Source organism: Aulonocara stuartgranti (assembly GCF_965226115.1).
Source record: "Aulonocara stuartgranti genome assembly, chromosome: 18".
NCBI classification, from domain to species: domain Eukaryota; kingdom Metazoa; phylum Chordata; class Actinopteri; order Cichliformes; family Cichlidae; genus Aulonocara; species Aulonocara stuartgranti.
In genome coordinates, this window is record NC_138954.1 from 8,253,535 (window position 1) to 8,276,694 (window position 23,160).

Here is a 23,160-nt window from a genome sequence, read left to right on the forward strand (position 1 = left end):
TTTGTTATAAAGTATTAAACTCAGTATGTGCTCCTGGTGCTCTCTACCTACACCTACACCGTCACATAAAAAGATGTGAGCAGAATAGAAATAAAAAAATCACAATTGTTTTGTTTGTGTCTGTAGATGAAGCATCAAGTTCCCCAGACAAACTGGAATAATGATTGCTGGCTTGTTGTTTGGGTTAGTAATACATCCCCTTAAAGACGGTGTTCACTCTGCAGGCTTGCAAAGATTTCACATATGACTTTCTAAAGAGATTAGATTTTCCCCAGACTCCTTCCCGGTTCACCTTCATTTTTTTAAAGTGACTGGGCATCACATTCAACCTCCCACTCAAGCTCGAGGCAGCCAGGTGCCCCAAAAGTCATAGGTGCGGTGAAATCTTTTGGTGATTGGATTAGCTGCAGATTTGCTGGGGCATTATCAACCAGTATGCCAGACTATACTGTATAAACACACAGTATGAAAAGTAAATGTTAGGCTGCCACTGCAGAAGTAACAATGCATACACACTTAAACAGTGTCCAAATAGCCATTGCTGTAGTGTCCACATTACATTTCTACATCAACCACTAAAAAACATTGTCCACACCAAAAGATTCAATAAAATGTGGATTTTTCTGTCAGAATCTACTTTTCTTGTTTTCCTATAGGAGGGTTCATTGTGTTAGCAGTGTGCAGAGGCAAGAAACAGTTGTTCATCCTACACTGTGTGAAACAGCAAAATGAACATGAGTGTTCAATCATGACACTGAAGCTAATCACAGGTTATAAAGTGCTTTGAAGCACTACAAATCACAAGTTATCATTAATCAGTTAGTGTTAATAAGGCCTGCCATATGTTGCCTTTCACACCATTTTTTTTAAATATATGACCCACATGACATTTTACCCCCCTGTGCCTGAATTCTGCTTCATTAAATTGTGGGAACTTATTGAGTTCACATTAATGAGCTTGCAACCTGTACTGGGAGGTCAAGTTTCTGATCTATGAACCTGTTAAACTAATCTACTTTAAAGTCCCCTGCTGCGTAAAGTACAGTTTTACAGACAAGTGCTTTTTTTATTTTAATCATTATTTTGATTTACTGCACTTTGTATATAATTCACCATTCATGGAATATATTTCTGAAAGAATCCTTAGTTTGCTTTCAATAACTAAAAGTTTTGCATAGTACTGAATTTCTAGCCAGGAAAAAAAAAGACAGAAATTATTACATCAAAGTGTGTTGGCAGCCAACACTGTGACTCTTGGGCTATTGAATGCCAGTTGGAAACTTTTTGTACTGTTCTGCCAAAGTAAAATCTGTAACATGAATAAATTAATTATCTCTTGGTAAAACTGGAACAAGGCTGCCTGAGGATTCACAAATGCACTGTAATGCATGGAAACTGAATGAGTTGTGAAAATAATAATAATAATTTAAAAAAAAAAGGGGGGGGGGGCATTTAAATCACACTTTGGACTTTTGTGAATGAAATATTCAAGTTCTTCACTAACATAAACTACACAATTTGTTGAGAACAAAATGATGAATCAGGCTTCACTTAGAACCAAATTACACACAAAATCAACGTTGAGATGACTTTTATGTCATGTGTAGATCATGTCTTTCTCTCTTTTTAAGTCTAGGATGGTTTGGAGTTGTTTTCAGCTCTGTTTCAGGTGGAATCTTGGTCTCCCGTTATTTGACTCCATGTTTATTTACATCTTCATGTCCCTTAGCATTTTCTAGTTCTTAGTTTCACTTATGGTTTGCATTGGAGTTTACTCTCCAATAGTTAACTATTGGAGAGTAAACTTAACATGGGGAAAAGGCACTTAACATGCCTTTTCCCCATGTTAAGTTTCCTTTTGTCTGTGAGTTTCCCAGTGAAGTTATTGTTACTTACTTCCTGTTTTGCTGCCAGTTTGTTGTCTGTGTCTTCCTCCTCTGTGATTATGTTGATTATGTGCACCTGTGTCTTGTTTGCTCCTTGCTGTGTCTAATCCCTATTAACCCTCTGTGAATATATATAGTATATTTAATCATATAGCTGTGAGTGTATTGCAGGCTCAAACAAAGAACTATGTTCTTACTGCAAGGAGACAGTGGGAAATAGACTAATTAAAACCTTAAAATTATAGGTTGCCTCGATGGAACTAGACAAAAAGAAAGAACCAACACAAAAGAGTGAAGCATAAATATGCACTAAATTTCCAGCATTATGTAGCATATGCATTATTGGTGAGGCAGCAGTACTATGACGTGACCTTCGTGTGACGGAAAACTTTCAGCCCCTTTCCGCTAGTACCTTTTATGGCTCGGCTCAGCTCGACTCAGTTTTTACGGTTTACTTAGTAATGACATAGTAAGGCTACATCCAGATGACCAGAATCAACTTTTTGGGACTACTTGGTCTGGGTTCAAGTGATCTGAAGAGATCGAAAAATGTGATGTGAACAGACTGCATGGTACCGATTGGCCAGTCAGTGGCCGAACACACCGAACAGCAGGTATACCACAACGCCAGAACTCAACGTCCTCCTTTGTTGTGTTTGTGTCAAATGCAAATGACAGGGATTTCTGGACTTGCTTTAATGACCCCATGCACATGTACTGAGTTGTTTGGAAAATGACCAAACCTGTTTTACATCTGACTGCGCTTTTGTATCGCCAACAATTCAAAGTGTGTTTAGCTGTATTTGTCACTTCACTGTCATGGCTAAAACCACCTCCCAGTGCCTGACATGCATCTATCTGGTACTTTTAAGGCAGCCTTGTATTGTTTTCCTAGGAGGTTTAACATGTCACTGCTGCCCTGACACTGCTATATGTTTGATAGCCTGCAGTTAGCATCACTTTGTACCTCCTGCATTTAGGAAATCTGTCATGAAATCGACTCTGGCAGGCCATTGCGTAATTACAGGTCTAAGCTTCCAACACAAGTAGAAAAGCCTTAAAGGGTGTCAGTGTACAAAGGAACACTGGTCACAATAACTGTGGCTTGAGTTGTTGTGGATTTAAGTGTTCTATAACAATATGGGACATGGCGTATTTATTCATACAAGTGTTGGGATGTTAAAATGTAAATACAAACAGAATGCAGTGATTTGCATACTATAACACAAAATATCCAATATTTGAATATGAGACAGCTGACTTTACAAAATGTGATCAAAAGATTGCAGGGATGGGATTGGCCTATGAAGATCTTCTAAAGATGATCAACAATTCAGGATCATCATCTTATGCCACTCTCAAACATTTGCATGGTTAATATTTTGAGGTCTGTAGAAGTCTGTTCCCTTACACTTTCCTCCAATATGTCGAAACAGTGACCCATCAAATCAGAAATACATTTTCTGTTTGTGTAAAAATACTCAAATACAGCACAAGCCATTTCCACCAAATATTCTCCTTGGGAAATTTCATCAGAATCATCCATTTAGTCTCACCCTGGGAGATCCATTCATTACTTACTTCTAAGTAGACTTAGAGATAAGGCAAATATCCATTCATAAAATGCAAAAGTTTATAGTAAAGACTTGAATTTTCTCTGAAGCTTGCTCCTCTTTTCTAGTGCACAGTAGCTCGATCTTAGCCTCAGTCTGAAAGGAACTCTGAGTGTCTCTTTTTGTTGTTGTTGTTCCAGCCAACTGGCCGGCCGGTCAGGCAGCAGGCCTCCAACAGGCTGCAGCTGCTGCTGTGAATATAAAGCAAAGTCAGAGTGCATTGATCACCAGCTTGTTCCATCTGGTTCTCAACATAAATACAAGTGTGGGAAGAACAATGAAGCAGGAGTTCAGCAATAACTTATATCATTCAGCAGTAAACTGACTCATGTCAGAGTGACTTTTGAGTCTAAAACTAATAGCTTTTCTCTGTTTGAGATCAATCAGGATACTGTAGCAAAATTAAAGCCTTCTGTTTGTTATTAATATTAATTCAGCAAATGACAAGGAATTTCTAATAGCCTAATAAATTCTAAGTAAGGATTTTCTCAAGCATTTACACTTCATGAATAGTCAGCTTTCTCACTATCAATCAAAAGTATTCCCAAATCACACAGATCAAAACCATCATTACATCACTCAGTCAAACTTTGTTGCTCCCCATATTTCCATTTGCCACTCTGCTCAGTTCAGCATGTTTTGAGCTCTAAGAAGTCCCAAGCTAACATGGCCCCTTGGGGTCTGCATGGGGACACAGTGGGTAGAAGCAGATAGCCCTCAGTGAGCCCATGGTGGAAAAGAAAAAAGAAGTACTTTTAGCTGCTCCCTTACTTGCAAGGGGTTACCATAGCAGGTAGCACCACCTATTTGATTTAGCTAATTTTTTTTATTTTTTTTTACAACAGATACCCATCCTTTGTGGGTTTTCTATATAGGAGTCCCAAAGAATAAAACTGATGTGGCCCCTGTGGAGGCACATCTACTTGAGCATATATGGGATAGATTGCCCACCTCATACAGCCCCACAGTTCACCCACACCTATCTGCTGTGGGCCTGCATGGACATGTTTGCTGGGTCAGTTGCTGATTAAGTGTTAAATGAGATAAATGGTGGGAATACTTTATTTAATCTAGGAGTCTTTTACTCGTTTAGTTTGGTTCATTTGGCAAAGTGAGAGTGAAGTCGTTTTACTGCAGGGGCAGCAATTAACAGATACACCTGCAAATTCAATTTAATTTCCCCTTTTAAGAGAATTGCTGTGTAGTTTGACAAACATGAGAACTAAAGAGACAGGTAATGATATTTTACAGCTAGCAAGCTTAGAAATCTCACTAGGAGTTTACCACGTTTACTGGGATCTCATTGGTGTATTCGAACTGTTGGCTAAATCGCAGAGTAAATTTGTAGAGTCAGGACTAATAGACACACTGTCCTAAGTGGATATATGATTTGACAAGTCCTGCTTGGAGACATAAGCATTCGAGTCAGTCTATACTACCATTTCCAATATATCCAGGCAGCTACTGAGAGATTTCCAGATGACAGAAAGGGAGATTGTTGCAACAGCTGAAAGGATGAGATGTTCTACAATAAACTCTGAAACTCTGGAATCACTGCCATTTCATCTATTTCATTTTCTTCATATACTAGCATTGATGCTAACGCTGTCTTTTTTTTCATCTTAAACAAAGACTGCAGCAAGCCTTAAGTGTCAACATTAATAGTTTTGAGGTTGTGTTGACATCACAGCTCCCACAAACAATGGCCAGCATGTTAACCAAGAAGCTTAATGTAACCATAACATTTGGCACACACATGCATGTAACATAATGTTAGGATACATTCTAATTGTTTGGGATTTTTTATCCTCTTGATTTTTTTTTTAAATTTATCTTATACTAGGTTTTAGGTCTTTAAAGATTTTCAGCTGTACTAGTTTAATTCAGACAGGTTATGCGTGATAAAACGTTATTGCAAAAGCGTGAGGAAATGAACTTTAAGCAGCTAAGCTCGTAAATGAAGCAACATTATAGATTTGAGTTACAAATCAAAGTAAGCGACAGAGAGTGGAACCCTGGAGCACAGATGTTGCGGTGGTGATGCAGAATAAGAAGAATGATGGAAACTAAGGATGAGCCAAATGAGATGGCGGAGGGACAATAGATGGTCTGAAAGTTCCAGTAAAGACTACAATAAATATAAAGAACAGTAAGTAATATTTTAATCAATAAGCATATGTAGACAAGAGTGGTGTTATTTTGACAGGGAGAACTGATGTGACTGAGAGAAAAAAAGAACATCGAGAGCAGGTCATATAACCAACAGAAACTCTAAACTTACCCATTAAATTCACACAATTACTCAGTCATGGTGACAAGATAAATTAAGATGGTGAACTTGATAAAAATCATAGTTGTTAAACAAATGTTTTCCTTCAATTTAATGTTGTTTTTTAATCATTTATTAACAGAAAAAAAGGCACCACATTGACGTGGTGCATGTGAACATGTAAACTTTTGTGTTATTCACCTTAGTCACACTTTACATTTTTCATCCAGTTTTAAAACAACTGTCTTAAATGATTCTTGTTGATATGTCCTGTTAAATTCATTCATATTACAAGCATATGAGTATATATGATATAACTAGCTTATCACTTTAGCAAAGGAAAGATAATGTAATGTTATGCCCACATTTGTCACTAAAATATTTTATATTATCCAGCTGTTTCCTGACAAACAAGGCTTCAACATGAAAATGTGATTTCCTCCTTCAAGTTAAAAAAGAAGCCCCCAACGAGAGTGATTTGAGTCCTCAAAGCATTCATTTCTGCAATTTGGCTTTTATGCTGTGCTAACAGAAAAATAACAAACTAAAACTAAATGAGCCAGAAACCATCTTGCGAGGGGATGACACCAGCTGTGAAGCCGATGAGCCTTCATTTTGATGTCAGCTACACACCTGTCAAGTTTTGCAACTGCAGGTTGCAAGGATGTGACAAAATCTGTCTACACACACATAAACACCTGCCAAAATACTCAAAACTGCCTTTGTGCTTGTTCCAATCACATTATGTGTCTCCAGGACCATATTTTGCCATGATGGCAGAAAAAATAAATGTGCATGCACTCAGATGGTGATAACATTTATATTGATGCTACTGCGATTACTTCTTCATATGGAGAGTTGCAGTAAAAGTTTGAAAGAAAGTAGAATAGGGGGATGAAGCATGGGGCTAATAGTCTCTTGGCCCTCTGACTTCAGTCCCATTTACTGTGTGAAGTACTCATGAGTCACATCCATCTTCAGACATATAAATTTCTTCCAAAGCACACAAAACCACCTTTGTGGTAGTTGCTGTTCCAGTAAGTGAAAAACACACGCACGCATGTACGCGCACAAGACAGAGACAGACAGAGAGAGAGATAAAGAGATTCAGATGATTCTGACGAAAACACAACCAGCTGGTAATAAAGAGAAATAAAGAATCTTCACCTGGACTTGTTTGAGTCTATTTAAAGCGTTACACAAAAAGTGCATGCTGACTTTAGTAAATGATAGTTGAGTGAAAGGAATCCACAGGAACTGGAGGATGTTGGCCTCTGACCTGTGGCTGTCAGACTAGAACCATAAGCTCCAAAGACAGACTACTATATGTGAAAATGGGAAAGAGACATAGAATACAACGTAACTAACTACTAGTGTAACACTGGACATAACATAGCAGTTGAAGTCTGAAGTAAAAATCCCGCTATTATAGGATCCACCAGTGGTTTTCAAGTATTGTGTTCCCAAGACAAACCATAGAGCAAAGCACACCTGCATTCATATCTGTGCAAAACAGCATCTATGGAAAGGCTGTCAGCTCTTTTGAGTGTGTTGTCAGACGAAGGCACTTTTAATCATCTAGACCTAGAGTGGCAACTACAACTTTTTTGCTTTGCTACAAGTTCCACAAGTATACACACTTCCTTCATAAGATACCCAACAATAAGAAACTTACAATCTTCATTGTCATTCTGTGACCCATTTGGCCTCATTCAGCTTTGACTGATTCTGCTAACAGTCTGAATGTGGCTGCTACAAGTCAGCCAAAGGTCTAACATACATCGTCAGTTGTGTTATGATATTTAGTCATGGCCAATCTTTTGGCCAGCCCTGCAACTGAGTCATAAATTGTAAATATTCCCAGATTAGGCACAGATGGTGTCTAGGAAGATTGGCAGCTCTTCACAATAGTTTCTACTGATTTTTTTCTGTTCTTTAGGTTTTGGGTCATACTTGTATTTAGCTGTGGGTTACGGTTTACTAAAAACAGAGGTTCCACCACATGGATATATAGATATCCTCTTTCATAACGGTCAGGGTCTATGACATGTCATGCTGCAGTAACTCTCATCATGTGGCAATAAGACAAATATCTCTTTTATCAAAGGTTTTTAAACCAATTTTCTGCAATTTGCTTCTGTTTTCTAACTGAGCGTCAACAACATACAAGTGTAGGATTATTTTTATTATTTTTTCTGCAGTTGTATATATTCCAGTAATGATGTATGTGTGGCATAAAATCCCAAGGCACAAGTGAACTTTATCACATAAAATAAAAATAAAATAAAAAGTAGGTTTGGTGTTCGTGAGGCAGCCGGCTCAATGCTTGACTTCACCAGGCTCTTACATCTTGTGGAGCCCTTATCTGTTAGTATATTCAAAACCTTAACTGGCACTTTGTAAATCAGGCTTTGCTCCCTATCGACCTTAGTGCACCAACAAGACTGACATTCTTGATCCATCTATCAAGCTTCTACTTTGTGAATAGGCTTGCAAGAAAATTAAACTCCTTAACTTACTAATCCAACCCCTTTTTTTTCTGCAGAGAGTCACAGCCTCACAGTTTTGGAGTTACAAATAAACTTCTCCTCGAATGACAAATTTCTGAGAAGCCATTAACAAAGTCATTACCCAAGGCTTAATGGTGACAAAAATCCTAAAGTCTTTTGGTCCTGATGTCATTTTGCACGCATTTCCATGAAACCACAGCTCAGGCGGCTACGATGTAAAGGACGTTTCTCTTTGAAATGAAACAAATTGCTTTTCCCACATTCCCCATTGTGGCTCAGTCACACACAGGACCGCCAAATGATTTTTATCAAACCTTTGAGATACAGCAACAACTAATCTTTCCCTAACAAAACAGAAACGGCTCATTCTGGGGGTTTTTCTAAGCTAAAGATTGTGAAATGATTTTTCAACACTTAAAGACGAGAAGAAGTAAACAAAAACTGACATCGCCTTGTTCCGCTACAGACATCAGCTTCAGACAAAAGTGACAGAACCATTAAATGGCTTGTGGCATAGCTCACATTCAAATCATTTAAAAATCTCTTATTCGCCTGATGTGAGCATTAAAAAGCCAGATGGTTTCTCCGTATGAGACGTGTCCACAGGCCAACCAGGGGTCAGACACTCATGTTGAGTGTTGTCCACATGCAAGGTGTGGTCATCTCTCTCTGTCTCTTTCTCCCTCCCTCAGAAACTGACTTCAGTGTTATTTGATTCCCCTGATGTCTTGCTGTTTTCTCTCAACAGGTTTTTTATCGTCTGACTCCCCTGCTGTCTACGCTCTCAGTAGGTTTTCATTATCAGATTCCCCTGCCGACAATCTCTGCACGCCTTCCCCTCTCGTCTTTGTTTTCAGGGCTCTTTCTTTTAATGTACAAATCCCGGTGAATGCAACCAAGAGCTCCTCTCCCGTGTAGGTTCTCAGTTACCCCTCTTGTCCACTGAAAGGGGTGTGCATCTGAGCTAACACAGAGCTGTTTTATTCAAGGTTTTCACGGCCAACTCCGTGAGCTGCATGAAAATTGGGGTGCATTTTTTTACACAGGACTATCACTCCATTTGCATTATTCCTAATGCTGCTACACGCTGCTCTTATTTTGCTGGAATACATGTGCAATTCTGTGAGATGTTGGTCCAGATACATACAATTTTAACATAATTACTTTCAAAATGACATGAAGAAAATAATGGGCTCAGAGGAGTAAAGAAGAATAGTGTTTACCCCCCAGCCAGTTGTTATATTTCATAACAGAAGCCTTTAGAGTTATATACAATGTATTCTGGAGTTTGAGCTGCAACTATTTTTAAGCTTGCAGTACGATTGTGGCTACGTTGCTACCAACAATTCAACAGTCATCTCCTGCAGGCTGGATAAAGCTAGTAATTTGCAGACTACTTGCTGACTTCAGCCTTTGCAGAGAGTATCTAATCCACATTTTCTATGCTTATTGTCAATAATGTCCTCACAAACATAGCCTAAGTTTTCAATAGTGAGCCAAAGGCTGTGATCCATAAGCGCAGGCTTTAGATTGTTCTAAACATTTAGTTTCAATCATTTTTTTTTTAATTATCTTGGCTGTGTATGATGTCACTGGGAGCAGCTATTGATAATTTTGTCATCTCAGGCACTTGGCTCTGGCTGTCAGCACAGCAGCACCACCCACCTGCTGTTAAAACTTTCTGTTTACAACGTGCAGCCAGGCAAAAGAACATTTTCTTAAAGGGAACTTAATGGAAGAGGAGTTCAATGATCTTGTTTCAGATTGCAGGTGAACTCTAGGGCTGGGGATGCTAATCATCCAAAGTTCTTATTGTCCAAAAACATTAGAAAAAGGAATCTGCAATGATCCATAAATTATCCTAATATGTCTGCATATTCAGCCCTCGTGGTTTGGAATCAAGTGGTGTGAAAGGTTTCTGTGGTTCTTTTGTGATGATCTTTAAATATACAGAACCCAACTGAATTTAAATTGAGCAAAACCACTTCACTCTTTCAGTGTTACTCAGCAGGCAGTGGTGAATAATTATGACCCACAATAAGGTCAAAAGTCTTCATTGGCATTCATTTAATTTATGTTCTTAATCTGTAAGGAATCTGATTCTTGCAGAAGAGAATAATATCTGCATAAAGTTGCCGCTATCAGGCCGTGACAAATGATACAGATTGACACTTGATTTCATCTGCCAGCAAAATCCAACCCTTCCCTTCAGGAATGACATATAACTGCTCGATTTATTTAGCACAGTTGGTTTTATATTGAACCCATCTTCCTTTGTTTCTGCTGTTTCTGATCAGAGAACTGGAATCTCTCACGACCTGAATATGACCATACAAATCTTCTCATTTCGATTCTAGGTTGGTTATTTCCCGAGAAGTCGGTATGATCAGCCTCCCACTCACTGTCATGCTCACTGCCTGCTATTGTCTTTCACACTGCTGTACATGCTGTACATGTTACACTCACCCTGGGGTTATACAGTCATGTACTTCCTCTGTTATCTCTTCCGAAACACAGTCCTCAGTGTCACTGCTGCTCCCATTGTATCTAGTTTGCACTAAATGCATCATCGGTTATTGCTTGTGGATATTATTCACTTTCATATGACACCAAACTGCTACACAACTCTGTATGAACACATGTTCTTTATATAATTTATTTTAGCTGTTTTGGGCTAACTGGTTCATATACAGTAACATTCAAAAGGGTTTAGCCATCTCTCATTTCTTTATATTTTGAATTTAAGGGGACAGATTTTCTTGTAATCTTTAAAATTGGTGCTGGGCAATAGTTCTCCAGATTTTCTAAATGTCTTCAGAAACCACAGGAGTGTGGGGTTTTTTTTTTGTGTGTGTGTGTGGATTCAAATTGGACTCAGGATACAGAAGTTCATTGTGTTGATAAAGGATACTTAAACATGCAGACTGGAGAAGCTGACCACCAAAGATCTGATTGGTTAACAATCTGCTCTACCTCCTGAGCCATAGTCAAGAAAAGTCACTCTTACAGTGGGTAGCTAAACATAAATGACAATGACTATTTTAGCATGGTGATATTAGCATATAGCTAAAAAAAACAAAACAAAACCTGAGAACAATTATCTTTGACTGAAACATCCAGAAATATTTAAGTTCTGATAAACTGGACGGGACTGCACAACACACTTCAGCCACCTCTCTCCCTCTCTTATTTTCTCTCTGCCCCCTCCTCCTCCTCCTCCTCCTCGCTTGCCTCGCGCTTGAGGAGATCTCTCTTGTAGCTGGAGAGGAGAGGTCGACCGTCTCTCCTCCAGCAGCCGCCGGGCTTCTCTGCAGCCTCCTGCCGCTTCATCATGGATCTGGGGACTAAAAGAGTCGCTTGGATTATCGCTCACGTCGCCCTGCTTCTCTCCATCTCTTACGGGACAACCGGAGAAGGTGAGCCGGCTGTGCGCTTCTTACTTTTCCCGGAGGATATGCGGGGAGTGCGGGCAGCGCAGACCGCACAGAGCAGTGTTTAATTTCTTTTTGGAAAATCAGAGTTTCTTGTCTCTGTACTGTGTGCAAATGTGTTGAGTCTGTTGTTTGGTGAACTTGTTGTGATGATGAGGAAAATGTGGTGCTGCTCTGAGAATTGGCGCGCCTCTGTTGCGCATCACTGTACCGAAGTGGTTCGCTGTAGTAAGAGTGATCAGATCTCCTCTTGTTTACTAAAACTCTATCAGCATCAAAATTACACACATAAAGTGAAGTCGACCTTATTTACAATGCAGATTTTCACCTTTCCGACTTTTAAATATTTAATCCTCACATTTTATTCATGGTAAAATATTTCCTCTTAGGGAGCTTGGCCACGAAAACGAGGACGGTGTTGCTCTGGAGAGGTATCAACATATGTATTTTAATCTAAGCTGAAGACGGCAGTTAATTTGCTTTGCATGCTCTAAAAGCACATTGTTACTTCATAGTTAATTTGGTGTTCAGTACACCGTGACGATCATCCTGGAACTGAGCCACGTCTGTTCGTACACACACGCACATCTGACAGGAGTCAGGTGTGGGAGAGAGAAAAATGTGGAACGCAGATCGGAGAGACAATTTGATTCCGCAACTTCTTTATCTAACTGAGCAGTTATTTTATAGCTCAGGTCATCTGTAAACGTGGAGGCAGGTCTGAGATCGTCCACATTTCGCTGGAGTTAACGAAAAAAGAGGAAAATGGAGACGAATTGATGTGAATCTTTATGTGTAATAAGCCATTGCAATTTTTAACTGAAACAGATGTAAAAGTTCTCTCCGTGGTTTTATTCTCCTTTTCCACACCTCCCTGATATGAGACCAGATGCTCTATTTGTTCATTCTTTTCATGTCTTCTTCTTCATTCTCTTCCTTGACTTTTCTTAGCTGAAGAACCAACACCATCGTCTTTGTCCATTTTCAGTATTTCATTCTTGCAGTCTGCATCCTTGTAGCCCTCTCTGTGACACTTTGTGACACATCTTTATGATAATGTGGCACATTACCATAAAAGTGACAAAGGAAGCAATCTGCACCATTATTTGTGGTTCTGCTGCAGTTTGATGGAAAGATGGTCAGGTGAAAGACAGTAAAGAGAGTGAGTTGCAGACAGATTCTTTCTTTCTTCTGTAGCTGGATGGATGAGGGGGCGCAGGTGATGTCAAGTTATCAGATCCACTATACACTACAGCTTCACCAAAATAGCTTAATTTCCTCAGCTGTTCCGCCGTATCATATCCTTTCTGCTCCTTTTCCTCCCGCTGCGCCTCTCTTCTCTTGCTTAAATGCACTCATGTCTCTGCTCATTTCTGTTCTCTCTCTCTCTTTGTCCTCCTGTTTGCTGTCAGCTTCGTCTCTATACAGCAGATTTCCTTTTTTCGTCTTTTCGCTCCGCTTCTCTCTATAATGCCATCTTGTTGTGCTCCCCATTACCTGGGTCTTTGCTCTGCAGCTGCATCTGAATAGAACGGCTGCTTGTATCGTGTCACTTCCTTCCTCTTTTGATTTCCCCACCTGCTTATTTTGTCAGTGTCATGGCCACATCACTTTATTTTGCTCACTATTTGTACTCTTTCTCCTGACACACTCCTTTTTTGGGTCATTTCTGAAAACTCATTCCGTGTGCTTTTGTTCCTCCCACTACCATTTCTCTCATGTTGTAAAAAAAAAAAAAAGCCTTTTTACAGCATTTCACTTATCAGTAGATAGAAATATATCAATTTTCTGTTGGTCCAGCTTTAAATTGTTTTGGCCCCTCTTTCTCTGCCTGTCTCTCTCTCTGTTTGTGTCGCACAGCCTGACCCAGCAGCACACTCATCATGCATGGACCATAAACCACAGCAGCGTAATAAGTTAAGACTGCAGGGGCGGAGGGGGGAGAGAGAACACCAGCTGCAGGTTTTAGACTTAGCCTTATATCTACATCTCCACCACCCCTGGAGATGGTTCACTGTTCATTATGGCTGAGGTACTAAATGACAACAAAGTAGAAATACATATTTTAACAGCCACAGATGGTGCTCCAATGACTTGTTAGCCGGAGGAGTGGAGCGCTGGGTTTTGTGTGATGAGATTCAAGAAAGTGAGTGTGTGAGTGAAACAGCAGGGCCGCAAAGTCACTGCGCATTTAATCACCTTTTGATATCAACAGCGTGACAGAGTTCTGTGTATTTTGAAAAACCTTGTTTGTGAAAGTAGAGCAGTGAAGGGCAGGTCGTGCAGTCTCAGCAGAGACCAAACGTATTACTAAAAGGTTTCATTCAAACCACAAAATCTGTCTCGCATAACAACATCAGGCGCTGAAACTTCTTCATTACTTTTGATTTCTTATGATTCCAAACCAATAAATTGATTCTTGGTACCAAAATTGTTTTTAAAAATATTTTTTATATTTTCCCTATATTGGCTTCTCTTCATTCACTTGCTGTCAAATCTAGAATTGAATTGAGAATTCTGCTCCTTACATTTAAGGTCTCGAATAATCAGGCCCCATCTTATCTTAAAGAACTCATACTACCATATCATCCCAACAGAGCACTTCGCTCTCAGACTGCAGGGTTACTTGTGCTTCCCAGGATATTTAAAAGTAGCATGGAAGTCAGCTTTCAGGCCTCTTTTGTGAAACCAGCTCCCAGCTTGGATTCGGAAGATAGGCACCCTCTCTACTTTTAAGATTAGGCTTCAAACTTTCCTTTGCGACAAAGCTTATAGTTATGGCTGGATCAGGTGACCCTGAATCTACCCTAAGTTATGCTGCAATAGACCTAGGCTGCTTGGGGCTTCCGATGGTGCACTGAGCATTTCTCCTTTTCTGACCTCTTTTCACTCACCATGTGTTTATACATCGCTCTGCACTTAATTATGAGTAATTATTCATCTCTGGCTCTCTACCGCAGCATGTCTTTTGTCCTGTCTCCCTCCCCTCACCCCCAGCCGGTCACGGCAGATGGCCGCCGCTCCCTGAGCCCTGTTCTGTCAGAAGTTTCTTCCTGTTAAAAGGGAGTTTTTCCTTCTCACTATCGCCATAGTGCTTGCTCAAATGGGGTCGTCTGGTTGTTGGGGGTTCTCTGTATTGTTGTAGGGTCTTGAGCTTACAATATTAAGTGCCTTGAGGTGACTGTTGTTATTTGATGCTATATAAATAAAATTAGATTAAATTGAATTGAATCAAATCTCGAAGGTAAACAACTGAAACACGATTACTTTTTAATCATATCTGGATGAGTCTGTGAGGTACTTAGATAAATTTGAGCTGTAGTCCCTGATTAACTGACACAATAACTGCAAACAATTTCCACAGCTGTTTCTACAGCTGTCTTTTATTCTGTCATTTGACAGTTTTTCTTCTTTTACCTTCTTCCTTTAGAACTTGCCACAGCAGATCATCTGCCTCCACCTCACCCGGTCCCTTACATTTTTCTCTGTCACATCAGCCTTCTGCATATTGTTGTGGAAGTTTTCCATTTAAATAAAGCCTGCAGACGAGCAGTGAGCGGTAGCTAACATTCTTTAATCCAAACACACAAAGCACAGAAAACCAAGCTTGTGGAGAGCCTGCATGACTGCGGGGCAGACGTTCAGCAGAGTCTCTCTGAGCCTAGCATGGCTCTCAGTTAAATACCTTCTTCAGGAACAAAAGGCTGTTTCACACTCCCTTGCTACCTACCAGAGTCCTCAAAGAGACAAAAGACTCTTCCTGTGGAGCTGTCTGCTTCCCCCAACTTCCTTACTACACCCCCACCATTTGTCTTAATGTATGAGTATGAGACTTGTTTAAATCCAGTGGCACCAAGGCGTTATACAATAAAATAATGTGATTAATACAGAAGTAAAAGAAATTCCTATACAATCCCACCCTTTGATTCTTAAATCAAGAATCACATTAATACCAGAATTTCTTTCCTGACATTCTGTATATCATATCAACATTATTGTACACTTAAAGGAGTTTCACACTGTGTATCCTCACTTCACTGTTCTCCCACCACCCTTTGTTCATCTTTAATCTTCCCCACAATCTAAGCTCTCACATGCAAATGGAAACAACAATGATCCAGAGGAAAGGTCTTCTCCAGAGTGTCAAAGTACTTTGCATGGCAAAGTGAAACCGCATTAGGTGGTCATTCTCATTCTCAGTCACGGTCATGGCTCCTGGTGTCTGTGCCATTTACAGAGTCATAATTCCAACACTGATCTCCCTCTGCGCTCTCACTTTTGGAGCTTGGCACGCTCTCTCCATCCTTTGATTTCTGTTCCAACGCCACGGACGATTTAAGGCAGAGCACGTCGTACACCTTAGTTGTCTTCCTCAACGTCAACATCGAAACTCTTTCATTTTATTTTAAGATTTTGCTGTTCAAAATCTCCTCGTGACAATCCTTTGGAAGCCCAGTGGTGCAGCCCAGTTGTGCAGCCCACTGTCGTTTGTCAGCTGTCCTGGAGATGGTCCCTGCTTCTCACTGGTCCTCTTGAAGCCTTCTCTCCTGGTCATGGTCTACATTTGCACCTCAGTCAATCCTTCCATATCCCTCATGTCACGGTCTCTGCAATTTAAAAATGAAAACTTCCCCAGAAAACCCTCTTTTGCCCTATGTCAGGTTATCACAATTAGACATGCACAATAAAGTTGTGCACTGTCTCTTAAAAATTCCCAGGGCTTCTCCCCTGGAGTAGTTTCACTTCAAGCCCTGTCGTAAGAAAAAACATTAGCCAGCGGTGTGTCCTGCTGTAAATCATGTGATTAGATCCCACGATTAACCCTCTGCGGTGGAAAAAGTGATGTAGATGTTAGCGCAACACATCTGTATGCACACTTTCTCACAGTGACCTCTGCACTGTAAACAATACAAGGTCATGAATAACACACTGCTGGTAAATTCACAAAGACACAGAAAGTGGCAATTAAAAGGTTAAGTCAGCACGGCCCAAAAGCTCATGCAACCTGTTGCTGTCATCTTTCTGCTCCTGTAAAAAGAAACATACATACATCCACCCTTTGGTCACTCGGGGTGGAGGTGCAAGCTTGCATACTGATGTCAAGTCAGTCAAGCATTTGTCAGTCCAGTCAGTCCCCGTTTTTTATTTGCTGACAGTAGAACCTCTCGTGACGCAATAAGTTTCTACTGCCAGCAATGACGTCATTTCAAAAAAGAAAAAAAAGAATTTAGACTGGATTACCTCGCTGAATCCTTTTTGACAGGGACTTGTTTTTTTGATTGTCCCAAATAAGTGGCTTTCTCCCGAGCCCATTTTAATTTTGGAGAAGCTCACTTGCGATTGTTCAACATGTTGTGTAGCGCTTTCGATCCCGATATTGCAGGCCTGCTTGAAAAAGAGAAAATTGCCAAACAAAAAATCTCAGTGCACTGTTAAAAATCAAAAAATATGAAGGCCTCTTTTTAGAAGTTGTCTAAGCATACTCTCTTAGAATGATAGATCAAAACTGGCAGGTTCAAAGTGGTACCAAAAAAAAAAATGCATCAGTAAATCCCCAAAACATTCATCCACCAGTCACACCTCACACAACAGCAATATTCTATTAGATAATGAGTTTTGTTTTCCCCCATGTACCCAGATGTGTGTCACGATAAGACCTCCCTCACACATCAGAAACAAGAAACTCAAGAATCTATTAGTCTCCACTCATCTGACCCTCCTGCATCATTCTGTTTGACCCCTGCTATGATTCAATCATCCTTCCCCAAAAATAATACTAGTTCACTAGTCTATGTATCACTTAACCTACTGAGTGAACCGGACAAGATGATGGTCACAGAAACGCATGCTTAAAATACTGTTTGATCTTCATGAGCTTCATTGCATGTGTGTTTGTGTTAGTACGATTAATGCATTTTTCTGTTTGTGTAATTTTTGTGTACCTCTCCTCTTTGCGGTGCTCCAGACACTTTTCAATTCTCCACGCAAGGCAGTCGTTTTTTCTTCCCAGTTTCCTAAACCCAAATTTTTACCATCTGTTATCTCCAGTGCCAGTGACTTTTGAGAAACTCACAATACTAAAAAAATGTCATCATGTTTTTGGAATCGTTCTCTTCAGTTTAGTTTCCATCAATGGCCAGGTGACAATTAATGCTATTTTTGGCACTTGTTTATGTCAAAGCAGTAGACAGCAGGTTTATCAGAGTGGTAAAATTGAAACAAAACAGCAAAATTGTTGTTTATTAGTCACTGTTTGAGTTTTCGTCTTTCCTTGCAAATATTTTATTTATAACAAATATCGAGCCAAGCAATAATGTGAGTTTGTTATCAAGAGAGTTTCTCATTCTGTGAGTGAACTTGAACTGCAGTTGGCACAATTGCCCTTGCTCTATTTTGCAGCCTTGTTTGGGTCAACATACTGTAGTGGCCCATGAATGAACTCCACCTCCTGCAGGTTGGAGTTAGAGTGGCCCTTGAATTTGCTGCAAACTACTGTCAGCTATTTTGACCAAAGTGGCTGAAAAACGCTGTAAAAAAGAGATTCCCAATCCCACAATTATACATGTCCTTGAATAACATTATCGATAACAGAGTAGGTACTCTGGCACGGACCACTCTGTTTATCTCTTTGATCTAATTGTACCCTTAGAAAGTTTTCATGTTTCACTTTGTTCAGTTTTATTTTGTGTGTCCTTAAGCACAATGTAGGAAGTATGGCACAGCCCTGAATATATTTCTAGATTAATTAGAGGCTTGTTTAATTAATTTTGATGTTTTATTGGGACATAATAACTTGCCAGTGTTTGAAAAAACCCTCAGATTTCCTGGAATATTGCTTTTTGTGGATAACAGTTTTTTATCAGAGCAAAGCTTTGGTACATGTGAGATATATCCGGTTTGGTTATTTAATTACATGGTGCGTCTGTTACTGTTAGCAGCTGTGAACGACACAACTAAACAGTGTTGTACCCATATCCAAAGATTTATTAGCAGCTTGCCAAAGGACAAACCAACTGAGGAATGTATACAACTGTATTAAACTCTGTTATTGATTCGCTGGCCTTGATTTCCCCATGGCTGTTGTGTACTAATAATGAAACACAAAAGCCTGTATTATTCAAAGCTGGGTGTGGTTTCAGCAGATGCAGTACAAGCCATCTCTAATTAGTGAATAAATTCCACTGGACACTGTTCAGTGTCTAATGTCCAGTCAACCAAAAGCAGTTATTATAAGGATCAGGTTCAAAATTCATTTCCCCTCTTCTGTCTGTGTTTACTCCCCCCTGATGTTTATGTCCATGTTGCTCTGCAAACCCAGGCAAACTACTTAAGTAGTTTATTTTCTGATGGGATTCATTACTCATAAAAATCGAAAAAAAAGTTGGTTTTCAAACATCTGGTAAACATATTTCAATTCAAGCACGGATATTTAACCTTAACAAGGAGCTTGGTGGTTCTGTGTGGTGTTCTCCCTGGGTACTCTGGTTTCCATCTACCCCAAAGACATGGCTGATGTTGGATTAATTGGTCTATCTAAATTAGCTGTAGTGTGAATGTGTCTCTGACACGGTTTGACTGCATAGCACTGTAACAGAACTATAATGTAGAAGCATGAAATTTGTGATATTTAACTTACCTGGAAAGTGATGTGTAAGACTAAGGGGGCTGAAGGGCGTTTTCCCTTTAGACATCTATACAACTTGACTTTTTGTCTTATACCTAATGAAGTGCCTTGTTACCTAAATCTAACAAACAGCCACATGGAAGAACTATAACCCAGTTCAATAAACATGACTCATTATATGAAAGTTTTGATCAGTTTGCAAACTGCTTTGAGTCTACTACAACAGTTACAAAAGCATAATTTTAGAGTCTGAGACATTTCTACACAAACACACTCATAACAACCTTTTTATCATCTAGTGCTGTGCGCTGAACAGGTTGCAGACCCAAATGGAAAGTTTGAGAAGCCAGGTGTGAACTCACATAATAGCTTTAATGCTGCAGCTTCAAAAACACATAATATAAATTAAAGGGACCACTAGGTGAGGCGAGGAAGTAAATGACATGAGTCATAGGAAGCACAGGAAAGCTGGAAGACACAACTGAACAGGAAACACGAGCTAACATAGAGCAGAACAGGAAGACTAGATAGGGGAACATGGAAAGACAATAGGACAAAGATAAGATGGGGACGCAAAGGAACACATAAGGAAGTAAATCAGGATTAATGAGACAGGGGAGGCAAAACTCAATACCAAGCACAAGACCATCAAAATTAATCAGGAAATTACTAAACACAGAATCAAAGACAGGCGAAAATTAGACAAGGCATGAGAACACAAGGGAAGAATGACAGGTCAAAGAAGGAATACGAAACAATCTTAACTGATAAAAAAAAAAAAAAAAACACAAATGAGAAAACTAAGCAACATAGAGAAAACAAGAACAAGACACTGAGGAATAACACCTAACTCGGCACAAGGGATTGCAAGACAAAAACACAAATGGAGCTAGACCAGACATGGGAACAAAAGGAATTCAAGGAACACAAAATAAACTAAAGCCCAGAAGTAAACTAGGTGTGAAACAAACCTTTAGACTATCAATAAACAGAGAAACTAAGAAATGCAAAGTTTAAACAAAACTCAAAACACCCAGGGATTGTAACACTTTTGCATGTTTCCATTCTGAAAAAGAGATCAATTTATCCGTTGCACTTCCTGGAAATTCTTCTTCATCCAAACTACGACTGAAATAAAGCAACCAAGATATTCAGATTTTAATTCTTGCTTTGGCTCATTTCAGAAATTATACAACTATAGAAGACATAAAGTTTACCTTCCACAACCAAACTAAACATCTTGAGTAAAGTCGCTGGTGTGCCCTTTAAAGACAGTTTCAATCTGCTATTTCCTGTGATGACCATGGTGTAGTCCATCTGGTTGATGAGTGTTTCAGTGAGTAGGTGCATATAATAATTTATGCATGTTTCTCTTCTCGGGGTAGGTTTAAATTAATTATATTGGCCCGAGGTGTTTTAAGCAAACATAAGGTTAAGGTTTATGTAAGCACATTAATATGAAGATGTAGCTGCCTGAAGTGAAGGAGACACTTCTGACCTCCTGCTAAATGCACTAATGTTTCTCCTAGGAAAAGAGGACACTCCCTGCCTTTGCTTCCTCGAGCCGAGGCTTAAGATTACGGTGTATTCACGGTCTAAATGCTTGCTAAATGGCTGCTTAAGTGCAGAATTAGTTAGAAAGCAGAGTATATAATAAACCTTAAAATTCTTCAATATGTATTTATACAACCGGATTAGAGGGTGAATATGTAGATGCGAGCTGGGCTGTTTGGAATATTATACAACAGACTCAAACTCGTACAAAATGATTGAATGAGCAAGGTGAACAAATGAAAGAAAGCAAACAGCTTTCCAAGAAGGAAGAGAACAGCTAAAAATATAAGTAATGATTTTAAAGGCTATCTAAATCTACTGTCAAAGTTGATTCCCTGTAAATGGATTTGGACTGCCATCTAAGAGCCACAACCAGAGGGGGAAAAAAACAGCCCATGGCTTTCTCAGTCCAGTAGCCCAAGTTGTCCTTCAGCCTTTTATTCCCTAGAGAGTCCCCCCTATTGTTCATCATTCATCTAATAATTGTCCATGACTTCACTCCACAAGTCATTCGTTTCAGTGCCATGGGCAAGGTCTGGCTGAATCTGTTTATCACAGTAAATTGAAAGGCAATATCGTATTTACTGAGGGTTTCTGATGTTTTGTTCTTTCTTCACTATAGCTACCATCTTTCAGTTAATGTAAATTTTTTTTTAAAAAAATAGCATGATTATTGATAATAAACAAAATCTTAATATGTGCTTATTTACTGAGCGTTAGATAATTTATCTGGTACTACATCTTAGACTTGCTGCAGATTGGTCACTTGTAATTCAATTCAATTTTATTTACACAGCGCCAAATCACAACAACAGTCACCTCAAGGCGCTTTATATTATAAGATAGACCCCACAATAAAACATACAGAGAAAATCCCAACAATCATATGACCCGCTATGAACAAGCACTTTGGCAACAGTGGGAAAGACAAACTCCTTTTTTACAGGAAGAAACCTCCGGCAGAACCAGGCTCAGGGACCCCGACCGTTGGGGTGAGAGAAGGATGGCAGGACAAAAGACATGTGGGGTAAATGTGTCACGTTTGGTCACATTTTATTAAATAAGGCTTTCAAATAGTGACTGAGGACATAACATTGTACAAACTTTCGAAAAATGAGTTGGATTAAACAAAGTATGTGCCTTTCTGTGCTAAATTAATTTCTTTATAAATAGGGAACTAAAATGTAACTGTAACTCCAAAACATTCAACATGATACTTTTGTTAAAACACTAGAATTAAATCCAAAGGTCTTCATTTAGTCACATTCTGGCTGTTGGATTCTACGCATTAATTTGCTGTGGTGGTGTGTAGAGGCAAAATAATGAAAGTCGGGTCACTGTCCAAATACTCATGGACAAGTTGGTCCCATTTGACTGTGGGTCTTATCATTTTAGGCAGTGTAACATTATGAATGGAAACATATTGTAGCTTGTAGTCACAGCTGGGAGTTGTAAACATAATTGCACTCTTTCTCATCTCTGGACTTTCAGCTCTGGATCATGTAGGTGGTGTGGGAACAGTGGGAAGAAATATGGAGTCAGCTTTCGATCAATAGATGGGTCAGCTATGATAACACACACCCTATTATTTATTAACGTGACACTATCTTTCTTAGCCGCCTCTGAAATAGTTTTTTCTTATCTAGTCAGTCATTAATCATATTACTCATCATCCACACATGAAAGACTGATGATTGCTCTCACTTTCCCAGCTATCATCTTCAGGTATGTTCCCAGTCTTGTGCTTGCCTTCTACTTCTCAGTCTCATCAGTCTTTCTTGAGGTATTTATCTCCCCGCAGAGCTGATTTAGAGCCACTGGAGTGTGCTCTATAATCATAGCCTAATGACAGATAATCTCAAGAACACTAAATGACTTTAATCCTAGCCTAATGACAGATAATACCACCACACTCCTACTTTACGTGTGTGTGTGCGCACGCTCATTTGCATTTTTCCTTGGCGTTTCAGCGATGGTGACTCACTGGTTTCTCTGTGTCCTCAAGGAGAGAAGTTTTCAACCTGAAGCTGTTATTATTTGTCAGTTTACTTTCTGCCTGCTGAGAGAAGGAAAGGTGTCCTCTCCTGTCGTAGCTTCAAAGTCAGTTTGAAAAGCTATTTGGGAGTCAGACGTTTTGTCATGTGAAGCAGACTCCTGGGAAAGTGGAGGTAATGTTCATTCATATTCAATCTGGTCGTGAATCTTTTTTTTCTTCTTACCACCTGCTGCCATTCTGTGCATTGATCATGCTAAACTGAGGTAGACACCAAAAA

At 39.5% G+C, this 23,160-nt stretch overlaps 1 protein-coding gene across 4 annotated transcripts in view; it reads left to right on the forward strand.

Moving 5' to 3' along the window:
- The window catches only part of LOC309693456 (contactin-associated protein-like 4), a 162,462-nt gene that overhangs the window by 12,547 nt on the left and 126,755 nt on the right, over nucleotides 1-23,160 (forward strand). For 2 of the 4 annotated variants that reach the window (XM_082512658.1, XM_082512660.1), the window contains exon 1: nucleotides 11,485-11,694. The exons of the other annotated variants lie outside the window; for them this stretch is intronic. In XM_082512658.1, the coding sequence (XP_082368784.1) occupies nucleotides 11,610-11,694 (85 nt within the window). In that variant the 5' untranslated portion in view covers nucleotides 11,485-11,609. Of the gene's footprint in view, nucleotides 1-11,484; nucleotides 11,695-23,160 lie in introns of those variants that run through there. 4 annotated transcript variants of the gene reach the window in all.